General features: G+C 40.9%; 1 protein-coding gene across 8 annotated transcripts in view; it reads right to left on the minus strand.

Annotated features, from left to right (window-relative positions):
* Positions 1-17,266, minus strand: part of tln2b (talin 2b) — an 81,494-nt gene that overhangs the window by 50,523 nt on the left and 13,705 nt on the right. For 7 of the 8 annotated variants that reach the window (XM_039808505.1, XM_039808504.1, XM_039808503.1 and 4 more), the window contains exons 2-4: positions 2,224-2,397; positions 2,038-2,135; positions 1,629-1,758 (exon numbers count right to left, since the gene is read on the minus strand). In XM_039808505.1, coding sequence (XP_039664439.1) covers positions 1,629-1,758; positions 2,038-2,135; positions 2,224-2,359 — 364 coding nt within the window. In that variant the 5' untranslated portion in view covers positions 2,360-2,397. Of the gene's footprint in view, positions 1-1,628; positions 1,759-2,037; positions 2,136-2,223; positions 2,398-7,352; positions 7,460-17,266 lie in introns of those variants that run through there. The other variant, XM_039808500.1, reaches the window with a different exon arrangement.

The raw sequence follows: 17,266 nt of genomic DNA on the forward strand, positions 1-17,266 counted from the left end.
AGCTATTTCAGTGAGTCAGCATGCACAATACCAGGGCCTCTCCTAAGTGGAATGCAGCCATCATTAATGGTTTTGAATAGGAGTGCACCGATCCGATATTAGGATCGGATATCGACCCCGATATTGAAAAATTTGTTGTTGTTTTTTCCTCCGTCGCAGCTAGTGTTGACGAACAGACCTAAGAGCCGGTTAATTAACCTGACTCGTGTCACTGAACCGGGAAACTTGAGTGCCATACGTCAATGAACCGACTCACTCCTGTTTTTTTTCTTTTACTTCATTCGTGCCGTTGTGTGTAACTGGTATTCTTCTGCTACTGTGTGTGTAGTAATCTAGCTCATTAGCGCCTCCACTGGAGTGGTGGTGGTAGAATCAATCAGGAAATGAGCTACCTAGACCGCACACCAGGCTACTGAACGAGACTGAATGTAACCATGCAACCGGCCGGCCCGCTCGAGTCTAATGTAATCAAGCGGTGTCTTGGTTCTCGGCAAGTTTGAGTTATTAACCAAGCCTTGTTTCTGGTGCATCTTAGAGGATTGTGTTCATGGCAATTCACACATTATTGATGGGGAAGTACAGTACATCACATACAAATACACGTCATGTTATTTTGGTAGTTATGTTAAGTTAAATGTTAGAGAAGTGAATGTTGCTACGTGGTAGGTAGGCTGTCACGAAGAGGCCGCACACCAGGCTACTGAACGAGACCGTAAAGACCGTAACCGAGGGTACTGCCTGAGTCTATATTCAAACAGGTGTCTAGGTTCTCGGCAAGTTTGAGTTATCAACCGATCCCAGAAGCCTATTTTTCTCGTGCATCTTAGATGATTGTGTACATACAAATTCATAGACTACGTTATCGATGGATATCACATACAAATGCACGTCATGTTATCTTAGTAGTTATGTTAAGTTAAATGTTTGTTACGTGATAGGTAGGCTGGCTGTCACCAGGAGACCGCGCACCAGGCCACTGAAAGAGACCGTAACCGTGCCTAATGCATGAGTCTATGTAATCACGGGTGTCTAGGTTTTCGACAAGTTTGAGTTACCGATAGCAGAAGTGTTTATGTCTCGTGCATTTTAGAATTGTGTTCATGGAAATTTGTAGGCTACATTACCAAGGGGAAAGTATTATATCACATACAAATACATGTAATGTTATCTTGGTAGTTATGTTAAGTTAAATGTTACAAGTGAATGTTGGTTAGACTGTCATGAGGAGACCGCCCACCAGGGTACCGAATGTAACCGTGGCCAGTGCGTGAGTCTATTGTCGATCAGTATGAGTGTGTAAATAATATGTCGAGACCGAATGTAACCGCAACCGCTCAAGTCTTCCGCAGTGTCTTGGTTCCTGGCGGGGGAACGCGAGAACGAGAGCCAAACCCTTTAGTAATAAAAGCTTTTAGTAAACATGAGGTGGAAGGTATACAGTTTATTATTAATTCAGCAACGGTATCGGATTGGTATCGGGTATCGACAGATACACAAAGCCCTGGCATCGGTATCGTCGGATCGGTGCATCCCTAGTTTTGAATACACCTGTGCTTTTCCTACTATGACATGTCAACATGTCTGCTGTGAAAAAGGTCTATTAGCAGAACTTGGAGACTATCACTTACCTATTCTGCTGCATATGGTGACAAGCAGCTCCCCGACTGTTTTTGAGTCATCCACCATGATGGTTTTAACTGCACCGTCCAGCATTTTGATCTTTTGTGGTCTTTGTTTCTTCTTATACTCCAAAATATCCTGAGAAAACCGGAGAGAAAGCACAATGACATCCACAACCCCGCTGATTCAATTCAATTCAATTCATTTTTATTTATAGTATCAAATCATAACAAGAGTTATTTCGAGACACTTTACAGATAGAGCTGATCGTTCTAAGCAAGTAAACTGCAGTCCCTCCCAGCAATCAGGGAGGTATACTGTAAATATCTCAGTTCCCTCTAGAAAATGTAAATCACTTCAAGAGATGATAAGTGACACTGACAGTTCTCCACCCCAAACTATATGACTTAATCTTACTCCATTTCGCAGCATGTAGTAATCCAGGGTTCTTCCAGACTCAAGCCAGATTCCTTTCCTGGGATCATCGTCAGACAGGAAGAGGCCGTAATCTGACGCTGAAACACAAAGTGAAACACAGCATTGAAATGTAGATGCATATAGACTTGGATTATGTAAATTGCATTTTCTGAGTCATTCACCAACCTTGTCCTGTCTGAGCTTCTGGGACTCGCTCTCTGATGATCCTGCAGGCGTCGTACACAGGCGTAGATGGTTCAAACTGCATTGTCTTCACCACATTGCACTGGCGTACACAAATCTTTAGTGACAAAGCCACCATCTTGGTGGATAGTAGAAATGCCTCACCGACCTACAACCCTGGAAAATACAGAGGTAGAAACATTATGTAAGGGTTTGAGTGTGTAAAGTCATACTGCTGGCTTTACACACATAGATGGCCTGTGTTATGGCTGGCATCAACAAGCCATTATTAAAATGTTCTCTCGTAAAAGAAAATCATGCGTTAAAGTGTGAAGAGGAAGTCTCTGGATTCACAGCTCATCCACAGGCACCTTTTGAGCCGGAGCAGACAAAGTCTGAGTGGGACATTTTCATTAATTGAGTTGTGAGTGAGCCCACCTGTGATTGTGGCTCTATCATGGCCATGGGTTCCTCTCAACTAGCCCCTTAACCTCCCTGAGTTTTTCTTCATACAAAGTGGGAAAGACGAGCACAAAGAAGAAGGCGAAATGGCGCCACATGAGCTCTCCTCTATACCAGCTGGCAGAGAAGCCCCACCGAGTTTTTGTCATCCACAGATACATTCTTCTAGACAAGCAACTTCAGACCCCAACTGACACCACAACAGGCTACAGACTCACAGATAACAACATCTCCACACACACACACACACACACACACACACACACACACACACACACACACACACACACACACACACACACACACACACACACACACACACACACACACACACACACACACACACACACACACAAAATATAGATTGTGCAGATAAAATGTTTGCATTTTTATGGAGGTTTTGCCAGATTTCCAGACAGGTCCATCTCTGTGAAAAAGCCAATGTTACCTCTGAAGACGGGTATTTGCTAAAGATTACTGTTGGTCTACTGCTAAAGCAACAGTCCCTTTAGTATATGTTGTGAGCAGCATCAGTCACTTTAAAGAGTAAGCACTGCAGAAACCACATGATGAAACCCAGGAGGATAATGATAATCCCTGAGCTTACAGTAGTGTGAGAGCACATTTTTCACTACGATCCCCGTGCAAACACTCCAATGCAGCCAGCTTCTCATTAGCTCTGCTTTAAAGCATGGAAGGATCCACGTCTGAGAGAGGAGCAATGAGAAACAACTCACTTTTGTCTGTTGAGTCTTATCTATTTTATTTCCTTTTCTAGATCACTAGGTAGACCTAGAAATGTAATTTCAAAGCACTATCTCCCGTAACAATCGCTAGTCCATCAGAAAAGAGTCCTGCTTTGAATTAGTCGCCTCTAATCTAAATATTAAGACATCAAAATGGCCAAAGAGCAGCTGGCTGGGGAGTCCGAACATGGACAATTCAATAGAGACCAGGGAAGGCAGGTGCCATCTGGAGAGGATACAGCTCTAATGATTGACTGTAATACCAGCAGCAGCACAGAGCCCGAGAGCAACAACTGCGATCACTGCACCAGTCTGTCAAACAACAACCTAAGAGGTTACTTAAAAAGTGTTAGTACAGGCCTGAACAGTTTGTCTGGACCAGTCTTCCAAATACTTCTAATAGAACAAGAGCATTTAGAGCAGAATGACCCTAAAGAGCACAACAGGGCGTGGATGAGAACAAATAATATTCCTTCACTGAGATAACATAAACAATGCTGTACAGGGTGGCTTCAATGGTTTTTATTTGATCAATACCACAGTAAATGCCTGTGTGTTTCTCATGTAGTGTAAACGTGAAGATGTAGGAAATGCAGAGTACAACAAAAGGCAGGATAAATTGTTCTTCTGAAAGAGATACGCGTGGGCTACTTGGAGCCACCGCCAGGGTTTCCAACTGTGAAGAGCATACAAGCTCTTTACAGCCGCTTTGAACATGTTCAACGCAAAATCATATGCCAATTATTGTACTGCATGTGTCGCTCATACTGCGCAAGATTGTCCACAGCAATTTACATCAGATGTCTGGGTACTGTTGTCTATTAAATCAATTTATGCTTTGTATTTTGTGAAATACAAGATATGTTCTTCAAATAAACACTTGTCATTGTGCTTTTGAGTTAATTACTGTCAGACTAGCCTGTAGAACATTGAGATGAAAACATAATTAAAAAAGGAACTTGAGATACATTAGAATGAAAAATAATAAGAAATCCATAATGCATATACTGTAATTCCTTTTTCTTAAAGCACCAAATCTAAGCCATCCCCCCACATTGCCACAGGATTTTCAAGGTCAGCCCATTAAACTGAGATCACAGAGGAACAGTAATGATTCCCTGGTAAACAAGGCTTTGTATGCACTTTCTGCTTTAGCGGCATTTGGGAGTAGAAACAGAAATAGGGATGCAGATGCAAACATCTCTTGTCTTACTTACACAAACATCCACTCTGGGGTAAAAGGTAGATTGGAATGGCAACTCTAAAGCAAGTACAATAATTGCAAAGGATGACAATTAGATTTTAACAAGCTGTGATGCAATTGAAAACAACCACAAAGCTCAAGTGAAGCAGCAGGAAAAAACTGTGGTGGCTACCTTCAGTAACCTCACAAATATGAATTGCCATTTACTACACAATATTATCTCCAGCCTGGTGGACTATTATAATTGTTTAAATTAAGCATGTAGTATGTCAATGGCATCGGATGGAGGGCTGAGAGTAATTCCGACCTCAGCAGTTCTCAGGACTGTTGAGAACAGCAGGATTAAAGCATGCGTGAGTTAAGAAAATGCGAATTGGCTAAACTGCTCCACACCTCCTTTTCTCTACTCGTTACATCCTGCACCGACACTCCGAGCACCGCGTCAGTCTTTTATCCCTGTCTGATTAAAAGCAAGGTCAGTGTCCTGCAGGAGCGTAGCGTGCCTCTGGAGACCATTATGATTTCCTGGAACACAGACAGTGGTGGGTCACACAACAGCAAACAAGGGTTGTTGTTTTGATCATCTGCATATTCAAATCCAAAATTCCTGCAACCCAGGAACTACATTCCTGTTCTACTCCACAATGGAGAGATTGTGTCAAGGTCAGGTGTGTTATTTCCACCAGCTGTGAAAGTGGTTTCTAAATGTAATGATTGCTGGGCTATCATTGTGAGTGCTTAACATCTTAATTTGAATTTGGTGAATCAGAGCCCTAACAGTAGGCATTAATCACTCACCATAAATACATCTTTATTGTCAGTGTGAGGCATACTTGATTTACACCTTACATATAGCAAATTATTATACATCTATTTAATAGCCCAGGGCTGTAATGTAAGTAGCAACAGGGGGAAACAGAGACATAATTCTGTCAACTTGCCTTCACCACATTAATAACATGAGGGAACTATGACTATGGTATGCTGATGCAAAAACTCAAATATTTGTAAGCTGCTAAAAGAATGATGGATGGAGCAGGTTTATTTTTTAACAAGGTGTGGACGGTGTAAAAATACATGTATTATAGTACTGCTTATTATCACATCTTCTTTTCAGATAGTAGATATCAAATTAATCATGCCCTCTGTTACATTTCCAAATGTCCACTTTCTTTTGCCGTGCAGAGACTATATTCTTTCCTTCATCAAGATGTCCTTGTGCTCATTTCCTTACAAAGAACACCCACTGAATCTGGAGTCTACCTGAATACAATTCAAATAATTAATAAGTCAAAGGCATTCACCTCCACCCTTATCACATCTTCCATACGTTCCATAAATGAATTAATCATTACTCCACCAGAACCCAGCAATCAACCGGACAGCATTATGAAGCAGAACTGACCCTTGCTATTTAAAGTTCACCACGATTACTATGAACAAGCGGTCATGTTAAAAGTGGCTTGCATGGTATTATTATACAGTTTTAACAGAGCGTTAGTCAAGCAGTTGGTTGTCGATCCAGATAAAAAAAGCCATCAAACCCATGCTCTAAATTTACAGTAGAGCCACTCACAGTGACTTATTTTTTTAGGTTACATTTTAATATGAACCTTTGCGCTACAGCTTTGCTCCTGGGCGACACACTCTGCGGTAATGCAATTTGAGGGTATGGATGCCGACAGAAATTATGAATTTTGCCCTTGTCGCGGGGAGGGAGAGAGCAGCTCCTCTTACACTAAAAATATCCAGCGAAGTAGAGCGTTCTCCAGCAGCACTGTTTCAAACGGATCCGAAGCAGAAGCAGTGCAATGAATGTACAGTAACAGTTTCTTCCTGATCATTAAAAACAATGACATTCACTAATACCTACACTGGCAGCAGAGTCAAATCCATTCAACTTTTCGAAGATTAGAAGTCAAATCCCTAAGTAAATTGAGAAATTATAAGAGTGGGTATCGAATGTGCTTGGCTTGGTTACATTACCATTGAGATATTATTGGTTGAGATTGCCAAACAGTCTCACAAAGTCTTACAACAAAGTTGTTCAATATGTACCATCCATCATCCCTTATTTAGAGATGTAAAGAATGAGCTTTCTAATAGATGGAGACAGAAACAGCTACTAGAGGAGGAGAGCTCCACCCAGCAGCTGCAGTCAGTCAACCAATGAACTAGTCAGTCAGTCAGTCTGTGAGGGGCAGGGACAGATGTCGTCCAAACATTTTTCTTTTATTACATACACTGATGGATGCAGATCAACCCGAAACAACAAAGGACTCAGCCCACAATGATTTAATTATCATTATCAACCACATTTTTAAACATAATCTATTTTTTTTAAATGTGCGGAATGGGTTGCCATTCACAATGTCTTTGTCAAACAAAAAGGATAATTTGAACCCCTAAAATAACTGAGCACTCTGGCATGTCCACACTGGACATGATTTATTCAGCCTTCTTTTCCTCCTATCAGATGCATTTTGTACATATAGACATGCTTGTTGTTTTTTTTCACACGACAAAGCAACCTGGAAACACACGTTGGCCTGTCATCAGAAAAGCAACCTGTGTGCTATCAGTGAAGTGTAATCAGCTCCTTTATGCAAACGCCACACAAATCACATTAGGAGATATGATGAATTGGTGGGACTGCACATCCTGCTGTCTTTACTGAGGTGATGACACTTTTGTGATTAAGACATTTACATTTCGGGCACCTGGGTGGCTTGACTGGAGGAGCGCGCGCCCATGTGCAGGGGCTCGGTCCTCGGTGCAATGGCTGTGGGTTCGGTTCCGGCCTGCGGCCCTTTGCTGCATGTCGTTCCCCCTCTCTCTCCCCTTTCGTGTTTAGGCTGTCCTGTCAGAATTAGAGGCCTAGAAATGCCACAAAAAATCTTACATTTACATTTACAGACATTTACATTTCTATGGCTTGTATTTTTTATATTACCCTCCCATCTGCCTATCTTTTTAATGTGCCTCTTTTTTGTTCCTTAACAATCCTAACCATTCCATGGCCAATCAGTATTTCATCAGTAATACAGAAACAACCACAATGTCTTTTCAGTTACCATTAAGCAGCCGTAGTGAATGTTTCTGGATTTTATTATTTAATTTAAAGGAGAGTTCCGGCCAATTTTTACGTTAATCTTGATTGCTATAAATATGTGTGTACTTTAGATTGAAAAAAACACGACCCAAATCTGTGCAGGCAACACGGAGTAGCTGCAGCTATGTGTACGAGCTTCCACTGAGCTAAAACGGCAGATGTCGGGTCAACTTTTAGAGTGCCTTTGTGCCTCTTAACAGACACAAAATGCAATTAAAATGTCTGTGCAACACGAACAGACAACAAGATGCGTTTTCAACTCAGACATTGTTTAAATTCACCTACCCTGTCTCAATCCTGCCGGTAGGTAGCTTGCCCTGTTAAAAAATAGTTCAGTAGATTGCAAATTCAAACCAAACTCAAGATTGTTTCAGCCATGTCATTCAAACCAAAAGGGATACTGCAGTAATAAGCCTTCTGTTTCTCCTCTCTACTATACTACACAAAGTGATAGAAGGACTATGTGCCAGCAATACAGTATGACATAATTTAAATGCTATTTTATCAAATGTAGACAGACAGGCACAGATAAAGGAGTATTAAGAAAAGACTCCATAGATGTGACAGTAATTAGTGCAAGAATATGTAAGTACAGGGCAGACTCGGCTCATGAAATCATTGCATCACAATTACAAAAGGTCACAGTTAAGATGTGTCGAGTGTCTCCTTGCACCATGCAACAAAATCAAACTGATGCAGCCTCTCCTTATGAAAAGCAGCAGCTTGCAAGAGTTGTCTGCCACACATTGCTTTCTCATACAACAGAGTTCTGACGAAACATGTGAAAAATGAACACAATCTTTTATGAACTGTATAACAAATCATGTGGTAAATGCCTGAGATTATAGCACAAGTAAATATTGTACAATAGGTAGAAGGTGGGGGGGAATGTGGGAGTTTACGTTAGGCTTCACTGACTTAAATATTCCAAATGGATCATCCTGCAGTGGACTCCGAGTATAAGACAACACACCTCTGGCTCCTATGATCAGTATATTCTCCCTAGAGTCTCATGTCCTGTAAATCAGGCGACTCCAATCTCCGGTCTGCACTGCCTCCCCAGCACAGAGCCTCTCCCTCTCATACTTCAGTAGCCTACTACCACTTGCGTGCTGATTACAGTATCAAGCGCAGTGGAACGGGACATACACTGGCTTCTGTCCAAAGTGTGATACACAGCAGGACTCTATCAGCATTTTATATCCTCTGGCATGTTGTAAAGGAAGAAACCAGACATACAAAGGCGGAGATTCACTGTTCTGGCTCTTTAAGCAAAACCAAACATTTAGCTAAGAAAGCCATAAGCAGAGATGTAGTCACTTTCTCCTGCACAATGTCTTGTGTTATTATCTGTAATAGGTAAGCTTAGTTAAGCATTAGAAAAGGCAACACCTGCCAACATTGTAACTGTACTGTATAACCACATTAATCTCCAACAATAAAACCCCCTGTTGATGGTGTGAGGGAAACCATGTTGTTGCATGAGACGAGATTCAGGGTGAGGCCATGTTGTTGGCCTATTGTTTCCAGATCAGCAACTCTGCCCACAGTTGCCATGGCTGCTGCTGTGCCCACCTTTTCCTGGACATATAAGGCTGGACAGCAGCAGCAGCAGCCAGATCCAATCTGCTCTCAGGTCTGCGGCTGCAACGGCTTCCAGGGTCATCTGGCTGTAGGGTACACTCTGCAATGATTTCAACTAAAGTCAGCTTTTAAATGTCAAGCAGACAAGGTCAAAGAGGGAGCTTTGGCAATGTTAAAGCCTGCTTTATCTGTGTACATGACTATACAATCCCAGTTTCATCCAGAGGGGCCTCTCAGCTATCCTGTCATAAGTACATGGAAATGTTCAGCAGAAAAAGAGATTGAGGGAGTTGACTGTGATTCACTTTGATAGAGCCTGTCTGAAACATGAAAATACCTTTATGTGAAAGTGTCACTTCAGTTTAACTGCTTTTTTGAAGGTTAAACATAATCTGCCATTTTCTGTGGAGATCGGCACTGCGAGAATGAGAAACTGTCTGTGATTTCTTCTAGCGGTGCATTGATTCCCACAGTTTCGTGAAGAAGACAAACATGTACAACGACAGGCAGACACTGAATGTACAAAGAAAGCACTTAAGCGAGAACCTTTTCCCTCCACGCAATTAACCAAACAGCTGTCTAGTGTGTGTACCCCCCCAAAATGATGAAGGATTGGTCAACATCTAGAGCGAACAATAAAAGTTGAATGCAAACTGTGTACGGCCAAAGCAAATGAAAAAAAACAACACATTACTCAGTTAACTTGGGAGTACATTCCAAGCGCGGTATCATTGTGTGACTCCTTGCAGCTTTGTTTTTCTCTCAGCGAGGACTAAAAGCACTGGAGAGTCTAATGTTTAAATTGGCTGGAAAAGGCGTATACAACAAATCAGAACGTTCTTCAAGAAAAGGCTGTGCGCAGGAGGCCGGCTGACAATAATTGGAAGTCTTTTCTGAAGATTGTTTCAAAGACATACATATTTTTAACAAGATAGATTTTTCTGGTATATTTCTACTGCAACAAACCTCTAAGTCAGGAGAGGTGCTATATAACATAAATGCATTTCACTTTTGTGCTTGCCTGTTTATATATGACTATCTGTTTAAGAATAGAGCAAATTTCAGGTTTTTTAATTCAATAAAAAAAACATTCATAGTAACTGCAAACATTTGAGCATAAGTGGAGACCACTCTGTTACTTTTGCAATTCCAAAAGAAGTAGAGAGAAACATAATGTGAAAATTACCTAATTTAAAGCATAATTCCTGCTTTCAGAGTATACTCAGAAAAGTGCATGTAAAAGTAACATAATTTTGCAATTATGGTAACAGCTCTTGTAATCAGTTACTTTCCACCCCTGGGCTCTGGTTAGGACATGTGAAACATATAATACAGCAGCAAATGGGATAAACTATATTGTCAAAACAGGGAGAAAACCAACGCCCCCACCCCCCTCTCTTTTCCAACCCAAATCTACGCCCAAGTGTTCCTCATTACTAGAAACAAACATCTCTGGCTTAAATCTGCCTCATAAACATCTGGTCAACTAACCACCCACCCACACTCAGCATGAATATCCTAAGCATATTGTGCAACAGGGTCAACTGACGAGAACCACGCTGACTACTTTAAATTCTTCTCGGGAACGCTTTCTTCTCCGAGCTGAGGGGACGGATGGGAAACACAGCAATACACCTCTGGACAAATCCTGCAGCTGGACCCATACTGAGATAGAGGAGCCACACGATACAGAGTGGAGCATGTAAGGGATGCTGCCATGCTTAGTTAAGGACTCACAGGCTCACTATTTCATGCTCCACATCTGCTGGTTACCATGGCAACCCTGGTTTTGGGCGATTCCCAGGTCAGGTGGCTTCTGTCAGCTCCAAAGACAAATAAATGGGGCCTTTTCTATGCAGTGCAGTTTGCAAAAGAAGCTGATGAATGATAAAAGGCTCGGAGTTTCATTAGTTTCTTGAGATGGTCACTAAAGTTTCTTTAATGGTTACACACACTTGGCGTTTAAAGGGACAAGCTGTCACCACTGCAGATCAACTGAAGTGGGTCGGAATCACTTTTTCTGAACTTGCTCTGTAGTTTCTCACGAGGCTAGATAAAGAGACTCCGCTTTAAAAACAAATCAGTAGATATTCTACGATTGAAAATACTAAATAAAACCAGGGCACAAACAGGAGGGGCAATATGCAAGACAGACACTGTCATTACTTCTGAATCACAGCTTTTGTGACTCAGCAAAATACTGTATAAGCTACAAAACCGAAAGCAACAAAAGCGAACAAACACCTCCTCCACCCACAGTCTTGCTACATTTGTAAATAGTCACGGTTTCACTGTGCTGTTTCTGCAGGTTTGTGAGGATAAACTAAACTCATCTGTTCTTCACCGGTGCTTCATTGTTTAGGCTTCATCTGTGCAAAAGCACAGTAATTTGAAGTAAGCAGGATTAGCTATTTACTAACTGTGTTAGTGTCAACCACAATAAATGGATCAGAAACTTAGAAAGGAATGGCTGTATATCAAAAAGGGCTTTACAATTACAAGCTGGTCAGTATGGCAGCATGGGTGCAGCTGAATACTCCAGTGTAGGTTTCATATAAACAGAAGCAGCGGGAGCCGATCATTAGGAGGAAGCGTCTGCAGGGCCGGGTCTCAGTAGTTCAGCCGGAGCCTGTGTGAGAGGTTCTTCGTCTCACTGGGGAAGTCCAGAGGAAACATGCTGCAGGCCAAGTGCTCCCCAGTTCCCCTGTCTTTAACATGATTACTGTAATGAGCTTAGAGACTGTTGGATGCACGACATTGAATGTGGATGCAGACAAACACACTGGACTCGCTCACTCTCTTCGCTCTCACTGGCAGCTGAATGTGAAGCCCGTCCTCAGACTCAAACCCAGCATAGCTAGATGGCTCATTGACCATAGCAATTGTTAGGGTAATGGATGAGAAGAGGAAATTGCAATCTAGGCAAAGGTGTAGCAGGTTTGAAGGGCAACTCAGAGAAAAGTTGTCCAAATGGATAAATGAAAGAAAGGTTTCCAGCTAAATAAAATAAATATACCTGCCTATAGGTGAAATGTGTACTTATCACTTCTCTTGAAGTAAATACTTTTGACCATTAGACCTTGATTTAAACAGTACACACCACACAGCCAATTCAATTCATGCTGTGCCTCCTGCAAACAGGTGAGACATGCTTAAGTCAAGGTGTGTCCATCTTTAGTCACTATTATAAACATAGTTTGACTGTGTCAGCACACTAATAAATGTTAAGGTTGTTATTGGATCATCGGAGTCATAATAGCTCGAAAGTAACAATTTTGTCCGTGCAAAGCTGTCCATTAGTCCAGTAAAGGTTAACAGGTATTTAAAGCAATTTGACAAACCTCAACAACAAAGACACCAACACATACCAAACTCCTCACATTGTTAGGACATTAAGTTTAAGACAAGTCCTGCGCATCTGGTTCTTCCACATGAAAAGGACTGTGTACATCACTATAATACAGTATACAGTAATGTCCTGTTAATACCAGTGCCTGGGGACACAGAGGTTAGATACATTCCCAAAACATCCATGGACATCCTGCCAGGCTGTCCATCATGTTGCTAGTTTAAAAGTATCAAGAAGGTGAATGTTTGCTGGGACTAACTCTGCCAGATGCACTTTGTTGTTGTGCCTTATGCTGCCAGGTGCAGCCCTAAATTACGATTAATAGACTCATCTTAGTATATTGACAGTTGTGTATGTTGACTAAACACCAGTGTACAACGTACACAGTAATGACCAGATTCTAGTTGCAGGCTTACCAAATGTCATGATAAGCCATGTTAACAGGGTGCACACAACAGCTTTAAAGGAACAGGAAAATAAAACTCCATCAACACTATCAATGCAACTGGATAAACGGCTTGTTGTTGAGTTTTATGAAAAACAAGTGACACTGAGAAATTCATCTTCAGCTCTAAAACTAATATGTATATAAAAAAACATTTGGTGATTCCTTACAGGCTAAATAGTTTCAGATTTCGAGTTTATTATTGCATTTGTATAATTAATGACCAAGGAGCCTGTAGCCAATTTAATAATCATGCAGTCGTTCCGAGAAAACTGAATTAAAAGTGTACATATTTAATTGCAATGCTTCAGCAAAAACACATGGACATACTACACCAAGAAAAGACGAAATGTGTAGGTTAAGGCACTACTAGTCATTTTCAAAGTTACTCTGCATAACAACTTTGCAAAGTGATGGTAGATTTAAACAGCAGCGTGGGAGGTCCTCTCCCATCATTTTATCTATACGTAGACTTCATAGTATTCCTGCTCACATTTTATGGCAAAGAGAGTTTTCACAATAAGTGCTAATGTAAGTAACCCTACCAAGGATTTTACCCAATTTGTTTAAATTGGGCAAGGTATTTAGATGGTTTAGTGACCAAAACAGGAGCAGTTATTTTACTCCCTGCAATCCGAGTCTAATTAAGTCTGTCAAAGACAGAGCTTTTGGTGAAGGACAGGGTGAATGTGAGAACAGTTATTTTCTTAAATTGACAGAAACTGAGATTATCCTGTCCTTGAAGAAAATAAATTGTACACTACATTATGCTGATAAAAAATACATGCCACAATTCAGACAGCCTTGGTATGGGCTATTTAAAGATACACATGGCACTTTCTAAAGGGGCTGTCAGAGGAAGATGAGGTTTGATTGATGCTAACAAGCAGAAAAGAGAATTTGTTACTGAGTGACTCCCATTTGGAGAAAAAAAATCTACACATTTCTCATCAGTGTCTGGGTCCCTGCATCCCTTGATTCACACCACTTACTATCTCAGAGTCCTGCAGGTTTATTTTCCTTCATCCTCCCAAAGTGGAACAAAGCCACTATCCATTTAGTGGGTTTGTTGTTTGTTGGTGTGCCTGATGTATATACCGTAACACCAAATAGAGCCCAGAGCCAGTGTATGACATTTCATCTCAAGGTTAGTTAAACTCAAGCGCATAAAAAAAAAAAATGCTTGAAAGTTGAATTACCTGAGTGATCGGGAGCGCCTCCTTCACCAGTGCTATACAAATAAATATAATAATTTGTATTATTATTTATTTTATTATTGTTATTATTAACTGGCATCTACTGTATATTGAATACATCATTGGCTTGCAATTCTAAAATCTGTAGTTAAAATCCTCTCTGTTGGAGATATATCTTACTCTAAGAGCAGACAAATACATCTACCAGCCACACTTGTCATGCTAATCTTAGTTTCCTTCATCACGTCATGTCCACAGGCCAACAGGTTCATTTGTAAGACACTGCAGCTTTGCAAAATTACTTGAAGCCTCATGTCGTTTTGAACACATCGGTTAGCTTTCTCTAACTAATGGTACGCAGACAAATAAATAGAGCTGTAGGAGAGACACGACAAGAGTCTTATCACTAATGTCTGAGAACCACTTTTGAGCCAATGTAACAGTCAGGCTCTATACTATAGAAACAATGTAAAGAAAATACTGTATTATAGATTTTGACAGATGACATTTACAATACAGAGGGTGTACTGTGAAAGAATATATTCTAGCCTATTTTTTAGACATGCTGCATGACTCTGGGCATTGTAGGTCGGTTGGTCCACCATTTTGACATTCAAATTTTGACACGATAATGATACTAGATGAAAAGTCAGGGAATCACCAAAGTTAATAGGAGTCATCATCTGGGGGCCATGAATGGCCCCCAGATGATGTGTTGTATAGTTGTACAGATATTTCAGTCTGGACCAAAATGGTGGACCGACCGATCTACAATGCCCAGAGTCATGCAGCATGTCTAATAAATGGAGCTCAGTGCAAATTCTTTCAGGAAGACTTCTAAAACATAATCACTTTCTCTCTTCTAAATGAATCAGCCGTAGAGGTGTTCACTTTTCTTTTAACCAATCAGAAGCGGCCATGAAAATCACGAGCCAATCACTGCATGACATCCCTGTTTTAAACCCGTCTCTCTCTGCTGCTCAGTTGTCGTTTCAGGATAAGAGCTCAACCCTCCTCCTCCCCTGCTCCTCCGGTCTTCATCCCTCACGGCTTCTGGGTCCTCGTCCGGCAGGCCTCTACGGGCAGGTTTTCGTTGTTGGTCTTCGGGCTCCTCGCGCCACCATCGGTGTCTAGACTCCATCGGGGTGGGGGGGGGGGGGGTGTGGGGGGGCTTTATCTTTCGGCTTCTACCCCTTTTAAAAGTTTTTAGATTTTTTAAATAACGGTGGAGTCTAATCTCCAAAGACTGTACTTTACAGTTCATGCGTATGTACAATAAATCTTTGCATATCTGCAACAAAGTCTCTCCTGATTGAAATAGGGTAGAATATATCAGCATGTTAGCATTGTCATGGCGAGAAGTGAACGTTAACATGTTAACATTAGCATTTAGCTCAAAGCTCCCTCAAAGGGACAATACAGCATAAAACCAACTATTTGATAAAATGCATTTTCTTTCACAGAAAAAATTTGTCTCAGATGGAGAACTTTTTGTTCAGTATGTTTTGAACAGCTCATTCAAAAGGTCCAAATTCTTCAGATAACTGAATGTGACTTTGATGTTGAGGACTACAAAAGTCTCTTTCATAGCATATTCTCATCATCTGCTCCTGATTTCTGGCCACGGCAAGTTAATTGCTCACTCAGCTGAACAGATTTGCCCACCACATTTGCAGCAAAACATACTTTACACTTCATAATATCATGTCTCAGCATAATGGTAAATTTAACATTTTCATGTGGCTGACTGTCTGTCCACCAGAGGTCATTCTTAGGGCAGCTGATTGCTGATTGCTGTCAATTATGAGTGACCCAGCTACTGTGTAGCTCAGCAATTTGCCGTGGTGTGTCATGCTCTCTGAGATTCACTAATTGCCTCAATGAATTCTGCCACCATAGCACACAACTCATTAATGCTGACACAGACTTTAATTAGTTAAGTGGGGGTATCCAGCCAGCTGGACCTCAATTCTCATAATTTCTGCTTTTTGAGTTACTATAATGATATTTCATCATCCACAGTAAACACAACATCTACATCAACAGCAGATTATAAATAAATGTTATTTTCATTGATTGCTTTTGGCATTGTAATGTTAATTGAGGAATGTAGCTATAGCACAGATCAGAACATGACAATGCTCATGCCACAGAGAGAGTGTGTGGGTTTGCATTTTAAGTAAAGACTACATCAGGTGAAAACAAAAGAATCAGAACATCAAACACAATAAAAAAAACAACAACTATGTAGCCAGGACATCAGAGAGGTGATCATCTACCCGAGTTGAACATCAGCTTCTCTTATACAGTACATACTATCAGTTAATATCCTCATTAACTGCTCAACAACTGCTTGTCTCTTGATCTATTCTAAAGAACATCTGGGTATCATCAAACTGTCATTTCATGTATCAAAGTTTTTACCCCTTAGGGATCAATAAAGTTAGCAATTAATAGAATGAGCTAGGCTCCAGAATGGATTTAATTGGCTCCTTTGTACAAAATAATTTATTTACAAACTTTTATGTATATTGAAGGGCAGAAATTGTGCTTAGGCGAGGCTGGAACAAAAAGAGAAACAGTGGGCAACAGGGCTGACAATCTTCTATCTGCAATGTGAATATATTTCATCTGTAATGATCTGTCCGAATCCAAAATTCATAACATTTTATATTTAAGCTGGGGGAAGTTTGTAAAGTGCACTGTCGCTTTGATCTATTACATACAATAAATTAGGCTTTTGCTATTCCGTTCATTGATACAAAATGGACGACATTTGCATGTTGTGTCAAACAGACCAAATGTGAAGAAAGCATTTTGGATTCTCCCCCATTATAAATCACAATAACGGTAAGGCTGTTATCTGAATTTGTAAAATGCAACTGCATCACACTAATATTAAGACAACAAGTCTGAGCCAGCTGTTCAGCGGTGGCACAGCGAATGAA

Source organism: Perca fluviatilis, chromosome 8 (assembly GCF_010015445.1).
Source record: "Perca fluviatilis chromosome 8, GENO_Pfluv_1.0, whole genome shotgun sequence".
Lineage (NCBI taxonomy): Eukaryota > Metazoa > Chordata > Actinopteri > Perciformes > Percidae > Perca > Perca fluviatilis.